This window comes from Gobio gobio, assembly GCF_949357685.1.
Source record: "Gobio gobio genome assembly, chromosome: 12".
NCBI lineage: Eukaryota > Metazoa > Chordata > Actinopteri > Cypriniformes > Gobionidae > Gobio > Gobio gobio.
Window position 1 is genome coordinate 13,744,248 of NC_137105.1, and position 26,696 is coordinate 13,770,943.

The window sequence follows — 26,696 nt, forward strand, 5'->3', positions numbered from 1 at the left end:
TTCATTGCTGAATAAAAGTAGCCATACTGACACCAAACTTTTGAACGAAAATCACTTTAAAAGGTACTATGGTAATAAATTACCTATGAAAACTTTAACATATATACCAAGGTAAAAATGAGTGTTATATTCACGTGCTGTCTGTGTAAGCCCACTTCAAAGATGTCCAAAAACACGGTAATACCAAGGTATGACCATTGTCCATTTGAACACTTTTTAACAAACATACCGTGGCTGTTACTCAAAACCCAGTGTTGGGTGTAACTAGTTACTAAACAATTAGTTACAGTATATTTAATTACTTTTCCCTTGAAAAAGTAAAGTAAGGGATTATTCTTATTTTTTCTGTTATTTAATTACCGTTGCTTCTGATGTAATTGAACTCAATACTGTGTATAGACTGTAGAACAATTAGTATATATATATATATATATATATATATATATATATATATATATATATATATATATATATATATATATATATATATATATATATATATATATATATATATATATATATATATATATATAAATAATACAACAGTGGAATTAACATCAAAATGTAAAGTCTAACTTTAAAATGCATGTTTTATGTATCCTTCTCACGCTCACCTCAAACTTGTAATAATTTTGGTCAGTTAATAAGAATAATTAAAATAAACAAAGTTTTATATTATTTATTTGAATTAATTAAAAGAGCCATTTCATGTCTATCCTTGAATCACTTAACTAACGTTAGTCGAGGTTGATATAGGATTTAGAAAGTATTAAATACTTTTTGGAGAGAGTACTTTGTACAGTAATCTAATAGAAGCTGTAATTCATTACTTGTTTAGAGTAACTTACCTAACACTGCTCAAAACCTAGTAACTTGCCAACCAAGAAAGCATTTTTGGCCATTGTTGAATGAGTTGCCTCATATATATCATATAAGTTACACATCAGAATTCCTAAGTATTCTGGGGCTCATATAGAAACCAAGATCATATAGCTGACCTTCCTAACATGACAACATTTAAGGTATTAAATATTTGGGAATCTATATGCTACCAAACATGTTTAGGTTATTGAAACACACTTTCAACCTACTTTTGGGATGTGTGTTGCGTTTCGTATTCTATCCACCATCTCCTGTCCATCAGGATGAACTCTGGTGACGTGCGACCACATTCTCTCCCAGGTGACACCGTCTATGGGAAAGCCCGTCCTGTTCACGAAAAACGGGACCCCGCCGTCTTTCTCGTCCTCCTCGCCGGACGACCTACCGGTGTTGTTTGCGGCAGTGGACGAGGCGGATTCAGCAGCGGGACCCGTAGTGTGACAGTAGGTACTGGTGCTTTTGGACCGGCCGTGTCTGTTGATCTTGGCCGTTGAGCCACCACCGCTGCTGGTGGCGCTTGGTCCGGTCATTGTTCAGACGTCTTCCGAGGGGGAGTTTCCCCTTGTTGTTCCCCAGATCAGTTATGATTGCCCAGCATTCATGCACAAAGACATGTTGCGTCTCGAGCTTGCATATTAATGTGCCAAAACCACACAGTCCCGCTCAAGTATGAAAATTCAGGTGGTTTGAAAAAGATCCAGAGACCGAAAAAATGGTCAGTGATACCATTTCTGTATCAAACTATGGGTGAATGTCCTTGCAGAATAGATTGTCATATATTCCCAGTAAGCCGCATACTGTAGTTGGCGATCAGCCCCGGAGCCACAGAAACTACTTCATCCTTTCGCTAAAAAACACTGAGGAGGCGACCGAGTCCAGCGGAGGGATCACGGGCTGAATAATCCACGGTAGATTGATTTAATATCTGACTGCAAAGTATTAATGAATGATTTGTTTTTCTGTGTAGGCGTGTAACCGCTTTCACTCACGGTCTCAACAAATGGTCACTCACTCTAGCATTTTTTGATACTGTTATTGTATCACCATAAACAACAGCCAATCAAGTTCTGGGTGCTTTTTCATTGGGTAAAGCAACAAAGCGAGGCGGGTTCGATTCCATTTAAGGGAAATAGATCAGCCTGTGATTGGCCAAAATGGCGGAAATAGGCGTGAACTTTCACTGTGTATCCAGCAGGGTTTTTGTGAGCTTTTAAATTGTGCATTTAAAGTGATAGTGTAGGCCAAACCATATTATAAAATTTTCAAAAATGTATATTAAAGGCATTAACCGTAACTGTCGCTATATTTTTTGCGTAGAGTGAAATAATTCTTGCACTTTTCATTATGTGGCCTCAAAACACATGAAAATTAGAATCTGTGTTATTATTAGTATCATTGAGACACTATTATGTATGTATATATGTGTATATATATATGTATATATGTGTGTGTATATATATATGTATATATGTGTGTGTATATATATATATATATATATATATATATATATATATATATATATATATATATATATATATATATATATATATATATATATATATATATATATATATATATATAGTTTTGCATTCATTTTTATTTCAGTTTTGGCTTTAAATGAACGTGAGAAACCCTAGTAATATCCCTAGTAACTAGCTGAAATAAATTAATTTTTAACATTGTAATTTATTTCAAGTATCAAAAATAATGTTTTTAAAGTTTTAGTTAACTATAATAACCCTTATAGTGTGGCTATATCAATAAAGAAATGCCAGTCGTGTCCAAAACATTTTTAAGGGACGGAATTAACTTCTATTTAATTACTATTTCATGAGAACATACAATATTTTATTCCAGTTGCCTTCATATGAGCAGTGGTGAGCAGAAGTATCAAGACATTTTTACATGTGTGATAATATTTTATGTATTTAAATATAGATAATAATAATTATGAATTTTAATATAGATATTTTGTACATTTATAAATCCCGTTGTCATTTTTGTCTTCTTTTGTCTATACCAACTCAACAATTGCAGGATTTTTTGAGTGTTTTTTTTTTTTTTTAAAGGAGTGTTGCAGCAAAACATCTACACTGGATCTAAACTTTGCCAAATTATTTTGTCTTGCTGTCTCCATGCTGTCAATTTAGAAAAGCACATTTAATTTCAAATGAATGGCAAAAATGCAAAAATAACAATTTTTCACATATGAATACCTTTAGTGTTTTCAATGATGTGCAGCCTATACATATCTGTTTACATCTCAAAAAAAGTGTTTTGGGGTTTCATGACCCTTTAAGGCAGTGGTTCCCAACCACGTTCCTGGAGGACCCCCAACAGTGCACATTTTGCATGTCTCCTCAATCAAACGCACCTGATTCAGGTCATCAGCTCATTAGTAGCTACTCCAAGACCTGATGTGGGTGTGTCAGACAAAGGACACATCCAAAATGTGCACTGTTGGGGGTCCTCCAGGAACGTGGTTGGGAACCACTGCTTTAAGGGATAGTTCACCCCAAAAGATACAATTCTGTCATCATTTACTCACCCTCAAGTTGCTCCAAAGCAGTATAAATGTCCTTCTTCTGCTGAACACAGAAGATATTTTGAAGAATGTTGGTAACAAACAGTTGATGGTCACTTATTGATTTCCATAGTATGGTATGCTATGGAAGTCAAATGTCATACAGGGTTGAGGGTGAGTAAATTATGACAGAATATTCATTTTACGGTGAACTATCTCTTTAAGGTCAAAACGCCTTCATGAATGTCAAATGTCCTGTATGATCACTAGAGGGCGCTAGAGTTCTAAATTCAAACTTGCTCCAACAACCCCTTTAATTAAAGTTCTGCAGGTGGGAGGATCTCACAAGGGAGTGCCAACAAGATTAAGATAAATGAAAAAAAAAAAAGACTTAAATACATGAGTAAAGCAAATAATTACTCTAAAAGTAAATTACTATGAGTAGGAAACAAACTAAATATTTTCAGAATAACATTTTATACATTTATAAAAACAAATATTGAATATCCCTTGCAAGAGAATAATCATGAATGATTGGGGGTCCGTTGCATCTAAAAGACTGGAAACCCCTGTGTTATATAACATATTTGCAATAACAAACAAACTGCATATTTTAATTTTCGCTAAATCATTTTTATTTTACAACAGCAGTGATGGAAACATGAACCATTTCCAGTCCTCCAATGCACAGAGTTTAATGCAAATGAGTTTTTTTACTTTACAGTGAATTTTTCAGCATCATTTGTAACAATCATGTGAAACCTTGCACAGCTGCCTTCATTAACCGACAAGTACAGTTGTGGTCAGAATTATTGACACCTCTGGTAAATATGATCAAAGATGGCTGCAAAAATAAATATGCATTGTTTATCCTTTTGATCTATCATAAAACAAATAAAAAAAAATTAATTGAAGTAAAAGAATGGAAAGTCAGGGGAAAATCACATGAAATAAATGTTTTTCTCCAAAACAAGTTACAATAGATTACAACAAAGTAAAATATATCTGAAGTATATTCCCATTAATATTTAGATTTTTTAGCACACCAGGGTGACTAGGAGCATGAAATTGTCTAGTGCAAACTCCAAAAATTTCCAAGGGTTACTATCCCTTATATCGAAAGAGCACCGAAATAAGGAATTCACACCCCGTGCAGCATTCTTTTGCATTCTTTGTTTTGATGAAATTGTCTAGCTATGACTTCATGTTTCACAGCTACATGAGTATAAATATGAGGAAACACAAAGGCCAAATTCCCCTAATCATCCACCACAATGAGTAAAACCACAGAATGTAGTTCTGATGTGCAGAAAAAGATTGTTGAGCTTTACAAAATAGAAAGTGGCTGTAAGAAAATAGCTAAAGCATTTCAAATCCCCATTTCCTCCATCAGGGCAATAATTAAGAAGTTCCAATCAACTAAAGATGATAGGAATATGCCTGGAAGAGGACGTGTGTCTATATTGTCTTACTGCACGGCGAGGAAGAAAAGTTTGAGTGGCCAAAGACTCTCAAATGGATCAAAGATGGAGAAGTGCAGAGAGTAGTTGAGTCTTGGGGTCAGAAAGCCAAAAAAATGTATCAAACAACCCCTGCATCACCACATGTTGTTTGGGAGGGATTCAAGAAAAATCCTTCTCGCATATCCAGAAACAAACTCCAGCATATTCAGTTGTCAGACACGACTGGAACTTCAAAATGGACCTGGTTCTATGGTCAGATGAAACTAAAAAAAAAAACCACTTTTTGGCAGCAAACTCACCAGATGGGTTTGGTGCAAACAGGGATAAAAAGTACCCAATGTCCACGGTTAAAAATACTGCTGGATCTTTAACGTCGTGGGCCTATTTCTTTTGCTGGAGGTCCTTGTTCAGATACATGGTATCATGGATTCTAGCAAATAACAGATCCAAATCTAAACCTGACATCCTCTGCTAAAAATCTTATAATGAGCCATGGTTGGATCTTCCATCAGGACAACGATCGAAAACAAACATCAAAATCAACACACAAATGTGTCACAGAGCACAAAATGAAGCTTCTGCCATAACCTTCCCAGTTCCCTGATATGAACCCTATAGAAAATGAGTGGGCTGAACTGAAGAGAAGAAGCACGAACATGGAGTTGTGAATCTGAAGGATCTGGAGAGATTCTGTATGGAGGAATGGTCTCTGATCTCTTGTCAGGTGTTCTCCAAACTCATTAGGCATTATAGAGGAAGACTCAGAGCTGTTATCTTGGCAAAAGGAGGTTGCAAAAAGTATTTAATAAAAGGCTGCCAATAATTATGGCCAATGTGTTTTGGAGAAAAGCATTTATTTCATCACTTTCAATTGTTTTACTTCAATGAAAGGTTCGATTTTTGTGATTTAACAAAAATAAAAGATCAAAAGGATAAACAATGCAGATTTATTTCTACAGCCATAATTGATCATATTTACCAGGGGTGCCAATAATTCTGAAAACAACTGTAAGAAATTAATAAATACAAAAACAGCCCCCAAAAAAGTCATATTTCCAATAAATATGCATCAAAAGTACAAAAAAGTAGTTAAAAGCAGGTAAACCTAGGCTTATAAGCCATCAAAATAATAGTGCTCTTTCCACCTCACTTCTGAGGTATGACAGTTTCATAAAACCTCACTAGGCCCGTCAGCGACACACTCTTGTAAACAGATCATTCCTTTTTAAACGATCCACATTCATAACGTGGTAGGAATTCTGAACGGTTGATTTGTGCTCTCTGGAACAGGTCAAAAAAGCTGAACTTACACAACATTCAATTTTCTCTTGCAATGACTGCATAAGCACTTGAAATGATGCCACAGTCTCATAATTCGCTGAAGCACTGCATAGTGCATAGTACTATATCTTTTAGTTCAAAGAACACTCTTCATTGAAAGCATGGCAATTCTTCATCATCCTGAATAAATAAAATGGGAATTTATGGTCTTTGTGGAACTATTTCATGTAGATGTTCCGCAATGCAACAGCAGACGTTAGAAACGTCAGAGCACACAGTCCGAAAGATCCTTTGAGATGAAGCAAACAAACATGCTGTTCCAATCACACCAACAGGATTGTGAAGCCCTGTTAAATACTTAATATTTGGTCCACAGTTCTTGAAAAAAAATAATCATGCATGTATAATTAAGAGGCAGATTGTATATACAATCAGCCTAGACGGGGTGAAATGAATTCGCAGCTTATTTGTGAACAATTATCACGGTCCATTTTCACTGAAAATTGTGCTATAACATCACTACATTACAGAAAAATAAGGAGATTTCAAGTCATCTCAGGAGAGTCTGTAATCTCTTGTGATTTTTGATGTGCTGTTGGAAACGTTTAAGACTTAAATTGAAGTCTCATGAGGTAAACTACAGGACTCCGGCTTGATGTCACTGAACGCTTTTTCAGAAGGCAGCTCAGTGGGAACCTTCAGGGGAGAGAAACACGTGTTCAAATTAAGATCTCATTAAAGACATGGAAATCTTTTTCATGTCTCTTGAGAAGGCATTTAATTGATAGAATGGTTATCTTGAACATCAGGATATCGAAGGCCAAATGAACTACCAATCAAAGGTTTGGGATCTGTAAGATTTTTTTAAATGTTTTTGTAAGAAGTATCTTCAAAGGCTCACCAAGGCTGCAAAACATGAATATATTAAATATAATTATTTACCACAGTGATACAATTTTAAAAATGTAATTCATTCTGGAATTTTCAGCATCATTACTCCAGTCTTCAATGTCACACGATCCTTCAGAAATCATTCTAATAGGCTGATTTGGCGCTCAAGAAACATTTGTTGTTATTACCAAATGTTTTACTACTTGACATTTTTGTGGGAACCCCACTGATCTATAGAAATGACTGGATTGCTCATCGCGTTCAAAACTGCCATCAGGCCGTGAAGCCACCAGAAGTGTTCGAGCGGCCATTTTACCATTCCCTACCAACAGAGGGCATCATTGATGTATAGCCAAAACATTGAGCTAAAAATCACACAATTTGCAGCATCTCAGTCTCACAGGATTAGTTTTATGATATATGTATGTAAATTAATAGTTACTTCAGATGTTATCTGTAATATTTATGGTCTTTTCGGAGAGGATGAGTCATATATTGAAATCGTTAATGTGGGTGTGACTACGGCACACTGCCGACACAGGTAACGTAACTGAACTAACACAAAAATATATTTCTGTATATATGTAATGGAGTATTAGGGTTAGTAACTAACCCTAACCCTCCATAACTCTATGTATTAATATTTATTGGAATACATATACAATAAATATGAATACATATTTTTATGGATAAGCTATTCGAATCAATTGCTGCAGCTAAACACAGACATACGTTAATTAGGGGTTAGTAATATTAAACATTAACGTATATCGGTGTTAAGCTGATCAGTCAGCGTTATCTGCCCGAATAAGTTATGTGTATTTTATTTCCTGGTTGAGCAACATCTATTTCAGACTCTTAAAGAATTTATGCCGTTTGTTTTCATATGGGTGTAAGTGTTATATGAGTATTCCATAAATGTTATGTATGCTGTGTTATTTATTTAATCATCGTTTAAATCATTAACTGCTTCTAAATGCATGCTGTTAACGAAATCATGGTTGAAACATTTCCAGTTAGCCTAGGCGTGACGGCTTCATTTTTTATGATGTCATTTATGACAAGTCATTTATATAGATCAGTGGGTAACCCTGATTTTTTTTCCAGGATTCTTTTGATGAATAGAAAGTTCAAAAGAACAGCCTTTATTTGAAACAGAAATCTTTTGTAACATTATAAAATGTTGCAAAAATCTATTTAATGCACCTTTGCTGAATAAAACTATTAATTTCTTTACAAATCAAAATGTAGCACTTTATTTTACAGTCCTGTTCCACGTGTACATACGATGTACTTTATTATAGTAATTGCAATAGCTGGGTAATAACTACGTACTAACCCTGAACCTACTCCTAAACCTAACTTTAACCCATGTAGTTACCTTATATTACCCAGTACTTTCTTAGGTAAGTACACGTAAGTGCATGTACTGTAAAATAAAGTGCAACCAAAAAACCTTAGTGAGCCCAAACTTTTGAACAGTAGTGTACATTGAAAAATAAAGAACAGAAATATGCTGTCTGGTTTTATATTAAAATTTTTCCAAAAAAATAATACAATTTATGGAAGCTTGTTTTCGCCCCAGAATAAAAAATAAAAAAAGAATGGTAATTGCGACTTTTTATCTCATAATTCTGACTTTTTTTCCCCTCGCAGAATTGCGCGATATAAAGTAGCAATTGCGTGAATTCTCAGAATTGCGAGTTATAGTCAGCAATTCTGACTTTATAACATGCAATTTTGACTGTATATCATGCAATTCTGACTTTATAACTCGCAATTGCCAGTTTATATCAGTTTATGTAAAAGAAAGAGATAAAAAGTTGCTATTATCTTTAAAACTGTTTTATGTGGCGGAAACAAGCTTCCATAACAAATAAATAAATACGTACAAAAAAAGAAAAATAACACTTTGACATTATATTTTACTTTCAAATATGTCAGGGTTCTGTCACTTCGGTCTGTTTATTCTTGGTTTTGGTGGCAGAACTCTGACACTACTAACGTCTTGTCTTGTCATGGCCGTGCGGTTGTTTTGTGCAGAGCACGGTGTTCACATCCCAACACTTCGGTCTAGTTTGGTTTCGGTTCGGTGTCGGGGTTCGGACATTCATGCTCTCTGTGTTTGTCTCCTGTTGTTAGCGCACTGGATGAGCATTCGCTCTGTCTTGTTGTGCGAGCGTGCAGTTTCGAGTTCGCTCGGGCCGTAAGCTCTTCTGTGTAGAACTCGGTTCGTGTTTACATCAGCCGCGTGCTTTCATGTTGTCATTTTTTGTGTGAACACGCATCTTATGATTGTTCTCATTAGCTGCGTGTTGGTGTCTTTTTTTGTTTGAGCACATGGCTTATGTTTGTGTTCGCTGGCCATGTGCTCTTGTTTTTGTTTAGTATGAACACATGGCTTGTCATGTCTGGTTCTCTGTGCCATGTGCTTGCATGTCTATTGTCTAACCCCGCCCTTGTTATCTGATTATATTGGTTCATTTGCCCCATCTGTCCTGGCACCTCTATTACCTGCCTTGTTTGTTCCCTATTTATTCTCCTAGTGTTTGCAATTGCAGTCCAGTGCCAGATCATCTTCAAATTAGGGCTGCAACAACGAATCGATAAAATCGATAAAAATCGATTATTAAAAGCGTTGGCAACGAATTTCATTATCGATTCGTTGTGTCGCGTGACTATTATGCCCGTCAATAAGACGCGGAGATGTTTGAGTATAAAGAAAGCGCGGTTGAGCGCAAAGCTGAGTGGAAGCGGGCGAGCCGTGCTGTAACCGTCGTACCACGCAGCGGAAAAGCAAACTGAGCCGAGCGTACCAGTCGAAAAGCGCCATTAATAAATCGAGAAAGTGTGTTAATTGCAGCAAAAGCGACGCGGCATGGCACGGGAGCACCACGGCGGTGATTCAACACCTAAAACCAAAACATCTCTGAGTCCTTGATGAGGAGGAAGTTCAACAGCAGGGGAACGTTCAGTCACTACAAAATCCCAGTTTTGTTCTGTTTGGAAGTGAGGAGCGTGACGTCCCTCCAGTAGCTCTTCTGGTGTTTACTCGTTATCCAGCTTGACAAGCATGATAGGTTAGTGTTAGCTTGTTAATAACAAAAGCAGGGGTGGTACAGTTTTCAAGACTAAAGACACGTTTTTATTCACTTGCCTTTTTTGGCCCATTCATTTTTCAATCTGTTGCTATGTTAATTTCGTTGACAAATTGTCAGTATTTTAATCAACAACATTTTTCACAGACAAAAACGAGACAAAAATCAAAACCAGCTTTGAATGACACAAACTATGACTAATATCTATTGTCATTTTCAGTTAGCATTCGGTCTTAAAGTGACAGCAGTCCATTAACCTGCTAACATTTGTGCTCTTAATATTAATCAAACAACAAAAGACAGAGAAAATCACCTCTTTAGTTTTAATAAGGATTCATTATATTTATTATACATTAATTATTTAATCCATATTTAATCTATAAGTAATGTTGTATGCAAGTTGTTAAAAAGAATGCATATCATTCATTGAAAATAAGACATTGTGTTCTTCTTTAGGAGGAGTAGTTTTAATTAATTTTTACATAATCTTTTTTAATATGTCACAGCAGTTAAATCTGTGTCTGGATTTAATATCACTCATATTAATAGGTTAATACAGTAGATGTTTTCTCCAGGAGTATATAATGGGGTTGGACATTTTAGAGAACTTCTTAATGCATTACAATTTAACTAAACCCATTAATTTTGTTTGTGAGTGTGTGCATCTGAGTGTAGTGTAGAGAACAAGTTCTAACATCCTGTTGAGTTTTCTGATTAGTATTTTTCTTTATATATATATATATATATATAAAAGATTTATAGATTTATTGTAGCAACCTGTGGACTTTCTGAAGATTTTTTGCACTGTGAATTTGCACTGTCAGTTCTGTTTTTGAATAAAGGATTGGAAATTAATGTTTTTTTAATCCGATTCATCGATTAATCTAAGAAATAATCGACAGATTAATCGATTATTAAAATATTTGTTAGTTGCAGCCCTACTTCAAATGTTCCCATGCCTTGTTGTTTGTCAAGTCAAGTCAAGTCCTGCTGCCGGTCCTGTTTCCCCCCTCTGGGTCATTTTTTTAAATCGTTTAATATTAAATAAAAGCCCATCAATTCTGCATTATTGAGTCCTCGCCTCATCTCTTACCTCAACCTTACCAATGAATATTCACTTTGATTAGCATAGTTTGGTTCGTTTTCTCAGACAAGCAGCTTTTTGATCCTAAAGGGAAACTTTGATCTTGCACTAAACTGATTATAAGCGCACTGAGATATCTACCACTTCACATGATCAAGATTTGCATGGTTGAGTCATGAATAGCACAAAATTGAGACTTACTGCTTGTCCTTTGTTTGTATTGCCCACATTGACGTCGTTTCTTTTGAGGTCTGATTTAATCAGAGCTGTAAGAGCAACAGAAAAGTTTGTTAATGCTGTTCACCAACAATACTGATCAATAAGAGAAAGGCCTGTAAATAAGAAAAGTAACCTGTTAGAACAATGCCAAGGAGGATCCAACCACACAAGAAAATGTTTCCGCTGAGTGGGCCGTAGTCTGTGGTCAGCTGTCCTTGTATGAGAGTAAAAATTATGCCGAACACCTACAAATTAAAGATAGAATATGAGACAGAAACACTTACCAATGACTTCAAGAAGAATCTAAACTTGTTCGTCAACATATTGGAGATAAACAGAGTAAATGCTGAAGGATTAAGTTGATCAAAATAAATGTGGGTGTGTATTCCACCAGGCTGAAAGTGGTTACCATGGCGTGTATGGAAATGACCAACTGAAAGCTTATTACAAAAATGAAACAAGTTTAGAATGAGCAGGCCACACATACCTGTGCAAAAGCATTCAAAAGTCCAGATGACGTACCCTCTGACTCAGGGTATGTGATTTCAACACCAAATTCAAAGCCGATGGGAAGGTAGCCAGTCATAAAAAACCTTTTGAAAAGAATAGTAGTAACATGAGTCATATGTAACTGGCTGTCAGAGAGCTATTTAAATAAGAGAAGCTAACGTACAGCATGTATAAACATTTATCAAACAGCAACAGGAAAGCAAAACCTGACCAGTTCTGCTCTCTTTAAACACGGAACATGTGCTGCTGACTTGTTTACAAGAATCATAATGTCCTAAATATGTCCTGAGAAATGTAGTACCGGTGCATCTCTAATATATATATATTAGAGATGCACCGGTACTACATTTCTCTATATATATAATTTAAAAAAAGTTTTCTGTCTGGACTCAAGATACTAATTTCAGAAATTATAGTAACGGGCACAATAAGTTGAACTGGCAGGCTTACCCTAGGACCCCAGCAGTAAAGAAGATAATAAGCAGATTATCCAAGTTCAGCGTGAATGTGAACACCACCATTCCAATAAAAGACAGCACGTAGACGATCAGTGTTGTCAATCTAAAGGGTAAGAGGAAAAATTAAAAACCTTTGACAAGCTGCTTGTCTCAAATCTGATTAAAAAAAAAAATCTATTTTTAAAGTAAAATGATTTTAAAAAATGAGTTTTCATGGTCAAAATTCAGTAATTTCAATAGGAATCCACGCAATATGGAATTTTTTGTGGGGACAAAAGATTTCCCCACTCAGATTTCTCAATGGGTTCAATTTGGTCAGGCAAATTCGCTATGTTGACCAACAGAAAAGTGCTTGGCTTGTAAGTGACTTGTGAGCTGTAATTCATCCATTGCTACACTTTGACAACATAAAATGAACCTTTTTGACCTCTATATTTTGTTGAAATGGCGCTAATGTGGCGTCACCGTAAATTAAAAATTAGAAAGAAAATAAATACTCAACATAGTCAAAACGATTTACTGATTAGCAGCTGCTAACAGTGCTGAGGAAAGTTCCTTTGCTAAGTAATGCATTACAATACTCAGTTACTCGGTTATAAAGTAACTATTTGCGTTACTTAGTTGCTTTTTAAGAAAAGTGAATTGTTACGTTATTTTTTCTCACCTGGGCTGGGCTTGTTTGCTTTTTATAAAAAATTGTTTTATATTTTTGGGCAAATGTAAAGGCTCTTTCACACCACAATTGAAATAAAAGCCTCAGGCTGAAGGAAATGCAAATTCACGCCTACTGTTCTGGAAGAATACGGAAGAATATGATGCAGGAGAAAACAGTTTAACACAAAAAAAATCTAACTGAATCATCGAAGGTCAGACTCAGCAACAAGTACATTGGTCAATAAAGTGAGATTAAATGCATAAAAATGTTTGTTTTATTTAACATATTTAATTATTGGAGGTTTGCATAAGTATTCTGATTTTGCATTTGAGTGTTTGTTTTAATTTTGAGGAATACTGAATCTTTTTTGTGCAAGTGAGATGATTAAATGCATGCTCACATTTAGAACTACAACAACCATCGTGTTCGCACACAAAGCCTCTGCACTTCCGATTTCTCTCAACATTGGGACAAGTCAGTCAATAAATGGGAGAACAAAGTAACTTGCGTTACTTATTTGAAAAACTAACTCAGATATTTTGTTGTACATTTTAAAAGTAATGCGTTACTTTACTAGTTACTTCAAAAAGTAATCTGATTACTTAACTGGAGTTACTTGTAACGCGTTACCCCCAACACTGGCTAATAATGAAAATCTGGTGCTAATATGAGTGTGTGAGCTAAATCGTTCAAAGCCAATACTTCAAAACATTAGAGAAAAACATTCCACTGGTTTACCAAATATACATACTTATAGGTTTTAGTACGATCCAACCAGATTCCACACAGTATTGAGCCGAACATCCCAGCCACCACCAAAGTTAAGCCGATTCTGCCAGTGTTTAGTTCTTCACCCTAAAAAAAAAGTTCTAGAAGGTTTGAATGTGATTTTAAGAGTTCAAAGGAACATTTCTATCACTTTTAAACATGCTAGAGATACTGTCCTCCAGCGAGGTTTGATCTCAGGATTTTGGTATAAAGAGCTCTCAAAAGCAAGTTCAGTAGGCCTCCAGTTTAACCCGCAGCTGATTGCAACAAAGCCCTTAAGTCAAGAAAACCCTTAGTGATCATTTGTTTTAGTATTGTCAAAAATATTGATATTTCGATACGTACCGATACAGAATTATCTGAAACTATTCCAATACTAATTTTCCACAGTATCGATACATCAATACCAGATGCGCATTCTTGCTCTCTCTTCTCTCCGACGGCAAATTGACACACACCTGCCTCCTCTCACTCACTATTACTACTTGCGGGTATTGCGCATAATTTAACTCATTCGCAGTTTTAAAGGAACTTTTTGGGACTTTAGCTTATTCACTGTATCCCCCAGAGTTAGATAAGTCCATACAAACCATTCTCATCTCTGTGCGTGCCATAACTCATTCTGACGCACCAAATTAAGTTATTTTCATGGCTTATTGCACTTAAACGGTCAAATATATACAAAATTATGACAAAATGCTATTTTGGCGAGTGTTCAGTAAAACACAGTCAGTTTTGGAACTTAAATAGTTGAGAAAGAAAACACAGCAGCCTAATATACCTGCTGCTGTCACTCTTTGCTCTTGACTAAACAACTTTTGTAACTTTGATTGTAAGCATTAATCTACATTAAATTTTTTACAATGAAGACTATCCAGTGTTACTTTATATTTGATTGGCCTACTTTATTGAAGTTCTTTAGTATTTCTTACCCGAATATTACTGTTAGACCTACCTGAAAAGCCATGTTTAATTTGTCTTTTTATTTTATTGTATTTATGTGTGCTATCGTTTGCAATTTGTTCTTATTATTACTGGCTGTTTGCTTGTCTTTTTTGCTCATTTAATTCAAAGTTTCAAATAAAGGCAGTGTGAATGCTAGTGCAACAAAATTGCCTAAATTAATTTAAAAAATATATGAGATAATAAAAATATCTATATGGCAGATTCCCTTATTCCGTATTGAGAATGGTATCAAATATCAATGTTTTTCAAGTTATCGTATCAAAGTTAGAAATTCCAGTATTGTGACAACACTAATTTGTTTATAATTATAACTAATAGTATTAAAAGTTAAGAGGTTTGTTGCATTATAACTAATAATATTAAGATGCTTAAGAGGTTTGTTGCAACTGGGCCCAAAATGTATTTTGGGCCTCGTCTACTACAACATTTTTGACTAATGCCGGGTGCGCAGTACGATTTTGGCCTGGCTGTCTGAGACAAATTTTGCAAATCCTAAAAGATTCCTCTGATCCTAGGCCAAAATTGCAGACAGCCGATTAATAACCATTGCGCTCAAATTTTAACGCAAGTCTCAGAAGTTGAGGCACAGTCCTGCAGTGTGGCTTCTCCTACAACAACAGTCAAATCGAAAACCAATAGGAGGCACAGAACCTGATGACAAAATTAGTGTGACAACAAACCACCACTTGCTCCATACACATCATCTTTGTTTTCCCTTTGTGCAACAAATCTTGACTGTCACACAGTGTGACATGACTTAACAGCAGGGCTCATGTTTGTACAGTGTGACAAGCAACAATCGTTAAGGATAAATAAATCATACTGTGTGCACCTGGCTTAACTTGCATTAGTTTGTCAGTGACACCTCTTTTTAAAAGATCTCATGATCAGATTTGGATGTGCTATGCACAGTAAGAAATATCACATGGTGTGTGCGGTCACTAAACTTAAGCCTTGTGGGAAAGCCTGCAGAACATTCAGACAGATCAAACTTGGGAATATACACAGAAGAGCTTGTCTTTTCATTTGGACTCTGTCAGGAGTAGCAGGCATGCATGAAAAGAGGCTAATGAACTGGACAATAAATCTGTGACCAGCTGCCCATTCCCGGCAAGACCCAGAAAGACCCCTACACATATGCACATGTTATAAATGTACAGAGTTTATCAAAGGTCACTTACCGGATAGTAAGTAAGTATCATTTGATTAAGAAGTGTAGATACAGAGTAGAATGATCCAGTCATGATGCCTGAAAACATTAAATTATTAACAAAATTATTAAAGGGCATATTGCAGGTTAAAAAAAAAAGTCTAAATTAATATATAACCTTGTATGAAAATACCAAATGAAAAGATAATGCAGGATTTAAAATGTTTTAAAAAGACATGAGCACAAATTTAGTAGATAAAGAGGCCGTTTCGTTGGCCGCTTGTAAAAAAGTTTTTTTTTTTCAACATCACGTCATATTACGTCACGAGAGGGAGTCGCTTGCCGAGCTCTGCGTTGGCTCAGTGCTGAATAGGTTGGTATTCAGTTGGAGTCTGTGTATTCTCGGTAGATTTTCTATTCCAATGAATCATTTTCATGGTAAATTATTGTGTTCAGCCTGTCAGGACATCGAGTCCACAGGTTTCCTATAATTTTTTTTTTAAAAAGCATGGTGGCATTTTGTGCAGGTGAAGAGACGGGACTTCACTTCTGCATCTGCTTCGAAACACGCAGTGGTGTGTGTAGGTGTAGCGTTCACTTTAGACTGGAGGATAGGGATGTGACGGTGAGGAAATTTTCCCACCGGTTAATTGATGTGTGACAACACCGGTAATACCGGTATCACCGGCGGAGGCTTTTAAATCACTAATTCTATCTAACCGAAAGTAACATGCACACGACCGCTCTGAACTGAAAACGCGCCAGTGCGCACACACCGTGAATGACAGCTCGTCTGTAAATGCGCGCTCTGTGAGGCCATGGCCGCATCTCAATCAGTTCCCTAGTTCAGTAGTCGGGGCACTGATCAAGCATTGATCAGTCTATGATTGAGATGCACGCCATGAATGCACACTGTTAGTTCGTCCGTAAAGCCTCGTTTATACTCGACGCGCCCGCACGAGCGCGAGGGTGCGCGCGGCAAAAATAAATCCGCGCAGCAGCGTAGCGCGGAGGCTCGCACTGCGGAGCCAGGCGAAAGTAAACAATGCGCGCTCTGTGCGGCCGTGCACATTTTACTTTCGGTTTTTAATTAGCGCCAATTCGGCTGCGGGTTGCTTGGATTGTGGGTTCATTAGCCTATTATTTTTAATGAAAAACACAACAACAAAACAAATGACAAACTCCCTTAAATACGCGCTTTTACGTTTCGCTTTGAAACCAAATCTTCCGCGATCATCTCAGTCAGCTCCACACTCTTAAATCTGATGAATGACTCCTGCCGCTGCCTAGACTCACGGTCGGATCCTGCTTTATTAAGCAGACACGTTCAGTTTTTATTTGTATTGTCTGTTCTCTAACTGAACTAAATTATTTTATTACTATAAAAAAAAATCAAAAAGACGGTGGGCGGTGCCACGGTGGGCAAGTGATGTAACCGGTGTGGAGTCTGGACACCGGTAACACCGGCAACACCGACTATCGTAGCAAGCCTACTGGAGGATTATCATCGCAGCGATAAAAACATTGACAGCCAATCAAAATCTATCCTGCCACCTTGAGCGTTTAAAGTGGCAGACCCCATAACTGCAGCGTGTGCTTAGAATAAACAGAACGATATGGCGTGGACGCCAATATAGTTATCGTTATAGTTACTGTTCTTGGTGCAAAACAGCCTTAAATAATGACAGAATTTTCTATTTTTGTATTGAATAATTGCCTCTCACCATAGCTGATAAGGAGCAGAATGAAGGGTTTGCTCCTAAAGAGGTTGATGATTGATTGTTTGTATGAATAGTCTTCGCCTGGACCAGTGGACAGAACAGCTTGGGCTTTGCTGGGTGGGAGTGGAGGTCTGTCCTTAACGACTGAGAAAACGAGTGAGAATTAGAGACACACATGAACATCTAATTCTGATAATCGGATTACTAAACATGTTTAAAGCTGTCATGGGGGATTAACATACTTGTATTGATTTCGATACTCTTTAAAATATTAATCATTGCTGCATACAACTCTCCTGCTTATGTTTATAAAAACAGCCCTTTTGCATATTATGATGACAGATGACACGCCATTATATGCAAAGATAATGTGCAAGTTGTTCCAAATCAACTAGTTGCAACTTGATTGTGTATTGTGAACCATAATGACATAAAAGACTATATTTTCCATGATTTGTTTAGACTAAGCATTAATACATGCATCAGTTGCATTTGTTTCTTTATCTCCTTTATCTTGTGTCACTTCACTTCTGGAAAAAGTTCTAACAATGTGAAAAGTATACTGATTGTTACCAAATATTGTAAGAAGGAAGAGCAGAGTTGAAATTGCAGCTGTTCCATAGAACATTATGCTGATGTTGTGGCCCATGAGATCTTTGTCGTCTGCAGTGTTAGGAACCAGTACAGGTGGGAGCAGGAAACCTATGGCTACACCAAGCTGAAGGGAAATAAGCAGACCATTAAGTCACAAAAATTAAGCATATAAAACAATAATAAAATACTACACCCTATAATAATAAATACACCGTCAAATATTTCTGGCCTCACTTTAAATGTGTTTATATCACTGACTGTGTATTTAAATACTACAAAGCACCATATCCATAACAAACATGCACCATGGTTACCATAGTTCACGTTTTGCTAGTTAGATACAACAGAAGTCAATTGGAACCAGCAACTTTTGATCATTTTAGAGTAGACCATCTACAGAGAGAAAAAAGTTTCAAAACAGCCTGACACTGGGGCAGTAACCTTATTTGTCTATTAAGGACATATTTGTCCCTTTTGTACTGCTAAAAGGAGCATATTAGTACCTTAGAGTACAAATATGTACCTTAAGGTACTACTTTGGACCTTATTGTGGTAAAAAAAGTACAAATATGTCCTTTTAAGGGTACTGCCCCAGTGACAAGCTGTTGTACCCCTAAAGATACAATTTTGACACCCTTTTTCTCTGTGTTGAGTCCAGCTACCATGTTCCAAAACACAGTTGTCCAGCAGGTATTTTGGTGATAACTATTGTAACCATTGCTTTTCTTTTTCTTTTTTGGTAAATGCTACATAATAACGTGAAAGCTGTCCTGACTGCAACAATTCGTAATTTTAAATACCAAGTCAAGTGACATTCACACTATGTCAAATGTTGAGTAATATTTAACCAACTGCATAGCTAATGTCATGTCATTTACAGGTCACACCTGGTTGCCCAACACCGCTGTGGCACAGGCCGTGGAAACTTCTTTCGGGCCGAACCAAACAGATGCGATTCTGGAGGGGAGACCGAGGATGAACACCTGTGCCACAGAGCATACGATCTGTGCGGTCATGGTGACCCAGAACAGGTTGGGCCCCACGCTGGCGCACTTCACCCACGCACCCAGTGCATTCAACCCGGCCCCTAACAACGCAGTCATCCTCAACCCCTTCCTATCCAACAGCCACGTCGCGGGGAAGATTAAAGGCACATACGCAACCATATAGACCACGGAGAGCCCATCAATCATGATGTTTGATACTCCATAATACTCCGTGAAGATGTTCGCAATGATGCTGTACTGGATCCACTGAAACGCGTTGACTAGCGAATAGAGGCTGAACACGGTGAGAACGACGAACCGCCTCCAGTAGAGTCTCGTCTCGAGCGCATCGTTATCCTGCTCGGCGGGAAGCATCGCCTCTTTTTCGTCCGGTGGTGGAAGCTCCTGCTCCAGCACCTTTGGATCCAATGTTATATGGACCGATCCATTTGAAAGCTCCTTGTAGACGCTGTCGTCGCCTGTATTACTATTTGCTTCCGTGACACTGCCGTCAGGTGTGCTGTTAGGCAGAACATGCTGCTCTGGAAGAAACTCACCTGCCACCATCTCGGCAAAATTAACCACTTTGCTTAGATTCTACTTCATATCAAATCGGACTGGATTTGTAACTCTATGACTAAACGTTTCCTGAGGCGGTAAGCCGCGTGAAACAAAGAGGATGACGTTTTCGAACGGTCCACTGGATAATAAAACGAATAACGGCCTGAATATGGGGCCACGTTTCCGATCACTACCGGCTTCAGCAGCATGCGAGAGATGATGATGGCGTGATCTGCGCGCATCCACTTTAGATTTGCTCCGCTTTAGCTCACTGGTAGTCTGGTACAGTAAGTGGATTTATAGGCTTGACAGGGACCAATGAGACTGCAGACGGGGCGGGGCAAGTTGGCGAGCCCATCTACAGTAGACTACTAACAATGAGAGCTGCGTCAGGCTACTAACATAAGCTCTTAATTTGCAAACCAAATTTCTTCACATTTTATAAATTACTTTAAATTTTAGTTAAATAATTTAAAGCAAACCAAAAACAAAACAAAACAGCTTAAAACGTGTTTAAAAGGTACTGACATTTATCTAGCTTTGTTTGGCTAATGTTGTATGTGATGTAGGCTATGTATGTATAACAGGCTATACCACTTGTTATTGTGTTGTGGTGAATAAAATTGTCTTTTTCTAAAATGCTTAATTTATTTAATAAGCACACTGTACAAAAATGAAAATATGTAACTAATTTCATATAGGCTAGTAGTAAAATACGAGCTTGAGAGACTTTGACAAAGTTACTTGTGATGATGTGAGTATGAGAGTATGAGTATGTTTGACGCAATTTTTAAACACATTTAAACCTACTGAATTTGACGTTTGTCTTGATTTTGCTGTATAATTATGCTTTCTTAAGTTTAATTTATATTTTATTTTACATTAAGTGCTGAGGTATATGGCATGCGAGGACATTTTTGAAACTATTTTGATATCTCATAAACCATCAGTTAAATGTTAAAATTGACAGACAGACAGACAGACAGACAGACAGACAGACAGATAGATAGACAGATAGATAGATAGATAGATAGATAGATAGATAGATAGATAGATAGATAGATAGATAGATAGATAGATAGATAGATAGATAGATAGATAGATAGATAGATAGATAGATAGATAGATAGATAGATAAGCCAACAAAACACGACCTAAATTAAAGTTAATTTGAAGAATATAACTTCTGGTCAGACATTACGTAGCGGCTCCATGCGTGGTTACTATGGTTACACCTTTCTAAACATTAACGACAAAACTGACCACAAGCTATTTCGACTTAACAAGTCACTTAGCCTGCTACATATCATTAATAACATGTCAAAACCAAAGCAAAACCAACTGTACGAGTTTAATATGCAGAGAGAGACGTGGTGTTTCGTAGAGAAATCCAGCAGGTTTTGGAATTTACCTGAGAGAAAACACTTCCGTTGTCACCTCAGGAACAGCTGCGACTTCAGCGCGCCGCAGACTGCGCATACCGAGCAGCGATCATCCTGGATGAGCAACAGCAACACCACCGCACATCCCGAGCGAAGACATTTTCAAGACAGCTGTAAGATGAGCCTCAACTTCGTTTTAAACTTTTTTTGGGGAAAGTCAGCTGTACTTCAAATAGCATTATGGTAACATTTCGCTTGCTTTGTGTGATATTTTACTTTAAATCCTTACTTTTATCCTTCCAGATAACGCTCACCTGGTGTGAGGAACTGCAATCAACCTCTGTGCAGAGTAAATGTTTTTCTCCAGACAGCAATAAACATGTATAATGGACCAATCTGGCAATAAAACATAGTGGATTATGTTTTTATTATTTTACATATATATATATAAAACAATTATGTTATAAAGTCATTGGCATACAATTAAAGGAATAGTTCACCCAAAAATGAAAATTTGTCATTTGCCCGTCATATGCTCATGTCAAAACCTGTAAGAATGCCTTTATTTTGAAAGAAACTTTGTTCACAAAACAAAACTGAAAAATTATTCACAAACTGATCCTTTTATGATACTTTTAATTAAGTTTAAAAGCTCAACTATTTTAAATGCACGGATAAAACCAATTGGTTTTTGAGTGAGCTCTTTATTTTAAGAATGAAATACGATAATATTAATTCTAGGTTTTTAACTTTGAAAACAATCGAAGGGCATTTTGTGTTGTGACTTCCATAACTACACCTGAAGATATTCCCTTAACCTTTGCAATGTATTCACAGCTGATCGTTATGTTTCCAGGTTCATTTCTAACCTAGAGCAGTGAAAGGAAATACACAGGCAGTGAGGTTCAAAACATCACAGGCATACAGAAAATCGGATTATTATAACAGGTTAGTAGGACTTACATGCTTGTCAAGCCCCAAGGCTGGAGAGTCTGTCTCAAGGCAAATGTGTTCCAGTGGTATCTGTCTGATTAATTTTGCTCTCTGCATTTAAAGGACAGTAATAATACATTAAAGAAAACAAAACTATGTCTGTCACATTAAGTCCATATACACTCTCAGAAAAAAGGTACAAAAGCTGTCACTGGGGCGGTACCCTTTAAAAAAGTACACCTTTGTACCTAAAGAGAGATATTACAACCTTTTTCAAGGGTACCGTTCCAGTGACAGCTTTTGTACCATTTTTTCTAAGATTTATGAATTATTGTTTAAACATATTCTGTGTACGGGATGTACTAATATTTCAAATGGCATGTGACGTGGAACACGGTCATCTGAGATTCTTTAATATACGTTTCATGTCTTTATTGCATACTTGTCATACTTATTTATGACTTTATAGCAGCACAGTAATTCAAAGATAATCCTTATCCAACCTGCTCGTTTTTGCTGACGGCAGGAGGAAAGGAGAAGAAGAATCCAGCCTGAACCCCTTCCATGGCAACCGATGGCTTCCCGGCAAAATTATGCAACAATGCTTGTCTAATCCCTAAAGACATAAAAGCAGAATTACGCAAGAATTTCAGAAAGGTCACAGAGACACAAGGATTTGCTGGCTAGTATCTTTTACCTAGTTCTTTCATTGTGGCTATGGTAACCTTGGCTGCTGAGCGGGAATGTACATTCCTTCAAGACAAGTTGAGAACATTAAAGAGATATATACTGTATATAAAGTATGTTGCTATGCCAGGGCTCCAGACTAACATTTGAGAGCAGTAGCACCGGTGCCACTAAGTTCTACAGATGGTGGCAAAAGCACCTGATCTGGTAGCGTGGTATTTTTAGGCAATTTAATCATGAAATTACTATTATTTTGCATAAAAAAGTGCAGTAACTAATAATAGTATTACATGTTTATTTCTTGGAAATGCACATTTGACAGTAAAGCACTGAGTTTGAGTTGAGATGCTGATAAAATTAACTTTTATTAAAGGGATAGTTCAACCAAAAATGAAAATTAGCCCATGATTTACTCACCCTCAAGTCATCCGAGGTGTATATGACATTCTTCTTTCAGACGAATAAAATCTGAGTTATATTAAAAATGTTTTGGCTAATCCAAGCATTATAATAGCAGTATTAGTTGCTCTGTTTTTAAAGTCCATAAAAAAAATGCATCTGTCAAATAACGTGCTCCACGCGGCTCCAGGGTGTTAATAAAGGCCTTCTGAAGCGAATCGATGCGTTTGTGTAAGAAAAATAATCCATATTTCAAAAATTTCATTTTTTTCTATGGCTCTGCATCAGCCGTCCCCGCGCCATCACTTCCGGCGAATAAGTTCAAAATACATGCAAAATACCGGCGCGATCATAGATATATACGTAGATTCCTCATTAGTGCCTGCGCGGATCGGTCGAATGAGGCATCTACGTATATATATCTTTGATCGCACCAGTATTTTGACCTTATTCGCCGGAAGTTATGGCGCTGGGAATATTAGATGACATTCGTCTGATAAGAGGTAAAAAAATAACATAAATACTGTTCGGTTTCTTGCAGAAACCGATCATTTCGTGTCTTAAGACATCAATGTGTCGCCACGAGCCGCATGGTTTAATAAGGATTCGTACGTCTATGTGTTTTTACTCTCATTGCTCTGATACTCTAAAATTTCCCCATTGACATGCATTATACGACTATCACACTGCAACGGTGGGAGTTAAAAATCTTAATTTGTGTTCAACTGAAGAAACAAAGACACCTACATCTTGGATGCCCTGAGGGTAAGCAGATAAACATTAAAAAAATTGTTTTTGGGTGAACGCGAATTTGAACGCTTCTTTCTTCTCTTGCAGCGGTGTTATTAAAACTGCGGCGAGAAGCGCGGTTTCATTCCGCTTTCGTTTTGTTTGCCAGTTTTTCATATGCAACAGAAATGGCAGCTCTTATCAGTAGGGCAACAGTGTGACTTCTAACAAAATTAGATTGCACGGCAAGAAAAAAGGTCACAAAATGCACCCATTTTGTCGCAGTCTGGAGCCCTGTATGCAAAGTAATGTTAAAAAGTGGCAAATCATGCCACCATTTCTGGGCGGCTTGTATGATTTCCTGTTACTCTCTAGTAAAACGTCATGTTGCCACTCACACAGGCAAATCCAGTTCTTTAGATATTTCAAGTTGTTTTATAAAGACTTTTATCTGTTCATCACGCTCTTGAATAGTATTTGCAAACCAGGGGGTAAAGTCAAGACCAATCTGTTGAGAAAAAAAAAAACACTAGTAAGCATAGATTACGCAAGTAGCTGAACTAGTGAGACTCAAGATTCAAAATCGACTTCAGGAACGTGATGCTTAGCTCCCTTAGTCTCGTACAGTTTTATTATCCCTAGACCAGTGGTTCGCAATGTGTTTTACTCCAAGGCCTACCATTGTATACAATGCCCCATGACTTTCAGTTTTTCATGATTTACTGGGTAAGGATTTTGGTAACACTTTACAATAGGTTTCATTTGTTAACAGTAGTTAATGTATTAACTAACATAAACTAACCATAAAAATACATTTGTTACTGTATTTGTTTACATTTACATTTACATTTTATGCATTTGGCAGACGCTTTTATCCAAAGCGACTTACAGTGCACTTATTACAGGGACAATCCCCCTGGAGCAACGTGGAGTAAAGTGCCTTGCTCAAGGACACACTGGTGGTGACCGCTGGGATAGAACCAGCAACCTTCTGCATATCAGTTAAGTGGTTTAACCCACTGGACCACCACCTCTCCTGACTGATTTGTTAATCAGTGCATTAACTAATGTTAACAAATACACATTTTGATTTTAATAATGTATCAGTAAATGTTGAAATTAACATTAAAAAAGATTAATAAATGTAACTAAAAAAAAAAAAATGAGTTCATGTTAATTAAAGTAGTAAACTAATGTTAACTAAGAAACCTTATTGATTTGTGTTACCAGGATTTTTTTTACTCCCAATTTCTACCTGATAAAATATGTTGAGCTTTTCACAACTAGAAACTGGTTGGTTGGTTTGGTAAGTGCTGGATCAAAGTATTCAAAATAATATTGAAAATAATATTTTTTTTAAATCCTAATAGTGTCTGTTTCAAATAATTTTCCAAGACATCATACTTTACCTCTCCAACCGCAACAATATTATCTCTGTGCTTCTGGAACAAAGGAAGGAATGGCTCCAAGTCCTGTCAAAACAAAACTAATATTTTTGCCCCAAAATATCAAAATATAAAGCACAGGAAAACTATCTTTCTTTGTTATTTTGTTATATTCACCTGAACCTTGACACTGTGCAAGTCTTTCCCTGACCCTTGAAGGGGATGAATGCCAAAACAAGGGAACACAAAACCAGGATAGCTAAATGAAAAACATTAAATATTAGTAAAGCTGCATGTGTCCGGTGCTGTGTAAGCATATGTGGTTTGCGTGTGCAACTGGAACTGTGTCATTCTAAAGGCAACATGGTGCTTTTCAGATTCAAGAAACTCCTCAGAGAGAATGTTCTCATCCAAAGCTTTTGTTGATACATGAGAGGTTATGTTCAACTCAACTTACGTTTTAGACAACTGAATAACTTTCTCAAACTCACTGGCTCCCTCTGTAACTGCCACAAGAGCTTTCACTCCAGCCTAAAATTACATTAAACAGAAGAGGTCATTGTTGCAACATTTGAGTCTTGATTATTAGCTTTTTATGGTTTATTTTCTAAGGCTAGACAAAGGCTTACTTTTTTAGCCCTCAGAAGTACATCATCTATGTCCTAGGGAAAACATGAAAATAACTAACTTCTGTAACTGTATCACGTTGCACTTGATTTTTGCTTGGTGTGGCAACAAACCCTTTGTCTGCATTTGGTTGATATAAACACAATTATACTGATGACATGCATAGCCTATTCAACCGTTTACATAAAACACTATATTAAAACATTTGTCTTTATTATCACTTAATTTGGTACAAAACGTTACCCAATTTACTATAAGTATAATGTACAATGGCAAAATAATTAGATTAGTTCTGAACTACCAGCTGAAACAAACCCAAATCAGCTGAGACCAGCAAACCTGCTTAGACTGTCTGGTTTAAGTGTTTTTTTTTTCTCAGTAGGGCTGTAACACACATTTATAAAGAGATGACAGATAAGATCATAAAAACCTGGTGGTTATTACTTTAAGATAAGTCTTTCGCAATTGAATTTGATGACTGCATGCATGAGTTGTCTTACCTGAGTAAACTCATCTGCTGATAGGTGACAGTGACAGTCAATGAACTCTCTAGCCATGATTTTAGTGTAGCCAATATGAAATATTTTGAGCACGTTTCTTTTTCTTTTCAAACAATAACCTGGTTTTTAAACCACACGTTTGTTTTTCATGTTCTCTAATAAAGCATTTTCCCATCTGTCCGTCTTCGTGATTGCGTTGAGGGTGCGGAACGTTTCTTCCACTAAAGTGTTTCTCAGGGTTTG

The 26,696-nt window shown here is 36.7% G+C and overlaps 4 protein-coding genes across 5 annotated transcripts in view; 1 reads left to right on the forward strand and 3 right to left on the reverse strand.

Annotated features, from left to right (window-relative positions):
• The window catches only part of vash2 (vasohibin 2), a 49,460-nt gene extending 47,547 nt beyond the window's left edge, over nucleotides 1-1,913 (reverse strand). Inside the window, exon 1 of the mRNA XM_079830711.1 lies at nucleotides 1,092-1,913. Coding sequence (XP_079686837.1) covers nucleotides 1,092-1,412 — 321 coding nt within the window. The 5' untranslated portion in view covers nucleotides 1,413-1,913. The remainder of the gene's footprint in view (nucleotides 1-1,091) is intronic.
• A 2,114-nt stretch (nucleotides 1,914-4,027) lies between these two features.
• On the reverse strand, nucleotides 4,028-20,081 carry flvcr1 (FLVCR choline and heme transporter 1). The gene is made up of 10 exons (XM_079830713.1): nucleotides 19,152-20,081; nucleotides 18,244-18,388; nucleotides 17,674-17,814; nucleotides 15,981-16,048; nucleotides 13,817-13,920; nucleotides 12,403-12,513; nucleotides 11,930-12,035; nucleotides 11,576-11,687; nucleotides 11,425-11,489; nucleotides 4,028-6,846 (listed from the first exon to the last, which is right to left on the reverse strand). Exons 1-10 carry the CDS (start codon nucleotides 19,815-19,817, stop codon nucleotides 6,763-6,765), a joined length of 1,602 nt encoding a protein of 533 aa, XP_079686839.1. The 5' UTR covers nucleotides 19,818-20,081; the 3' UTR covers nucleotides 4,028-6,762.
• Nucleotides 20,082-21,128: 1,047 nt separating this feature from the next.
• spata45 (spermatogenesis associated 45) lies at nucleotides 21,129-21,516 on the forward strand (the record flags this gene model as incomplete). Its single annotated transcript, XM_079832229.1, has 2 exons — nucleotides 21,129-21,366; nucleotides 21,497-21,516. 2 exons carry the CDS (start codon nucleotides 21,129-21,131, stop codon nucleotides 21,514-21,516), a joined length of 258 nt encoding a protein of 85 aa, XP_079688355.1.
• An 85-nt stretch (nucleotides 21,517-21,601) lies between these two features.
• Nucleotides 21,602-26,676, reverse strand: tatdn3 (TatD DNase domain containing 3). 2 transcript variants are annotated; one of them, XM_079830529.1, is made up of 10 exons: nucleotides 26,454-26,673; nucleotides 25,956-25,988; nucleotides 25,784-25,857; nucleotides 25,504-25,585; nucleotides 25,351-25,413; nucleotides 24,340-24,449; nucleotides 22,824-22,879; nucleotides 22,630-22,742; nucleotides 22,157-22,237; nucleotides 21,602-22,062 (listed from the first exon to the last, which is right to left on the reverse strand). In XM_079830529.1, the coding sequence occupies exons 1-10, from the start codon at nucleotides 26,508-26,510 to the stop codon at nucleotides 21,931-21,933; spliced, it is 801 nt and encodes a 266-aa protein (XP_079686655.1). In that variant the 5' UTR covers nucleotides 26,511-26,673; the 3' UTR covers nucleotides 21,602-21,930. The 2 variants fall into 2 exon arrangements, with proteins under 2 accessions (XP_079686655.1, XP_079686656.1); XM_079830530.1 differs by lacking the exon at nucleotides 25,956-25,988 and having other exon boundaries at nucleotides 26,454-26,676.
• Nucleotides 26,677-26,696: the final 20 nt, after the last annotated feature.

Excerpts from the sequence above, each read along its gene's own strand:
- flvcr1 (XM_079830713.1), bottom strand. The coding sequence starts at position 19,817 with ATGGTGGCAGGTGAGTTTCTTCCAGAGCAGCATGTTCTGCCTAACAGC. Across the intron at positions 17,815-18,243 it reads CTTCCTTCTTACAATATTTG|TCGTTAAGGACAGACCTCCA; the intron begins GTAACAATCAGT and ends TCGTTTTCTCAG. Across the intron at positions 12,514-13,816 it reads GATCGTACTAAAACCTATAA|ATTGACAACACTGATCGTCT; the intron begins GTATGTATATTT and ends CTTACCCTTTAG.
- tatdn3 (XM_079830529.1), bottom strand. The coding sequence starts at position 26,510 with ATGGCTAGAGAGTTCATTGACTGTCACTGTCACCTATCAGCAGATGAG. Across the intron at positions 25,858-25,955 it reads TACTTCTGAGGGCTAAAAAA|GCTGGAGTGAAAGCTCTTGT; the intron begins GTAAGCCTTTGT and ends ATGTAATTTTAG. Across the intron at positions 22,063-22,156 it reads CCTTGGGGCTTGACAAGCAT|GTTAGAAATGAACCTGGAAA; the intron begins GTAAGTCCTACT and ends TCACTGCTCTAG.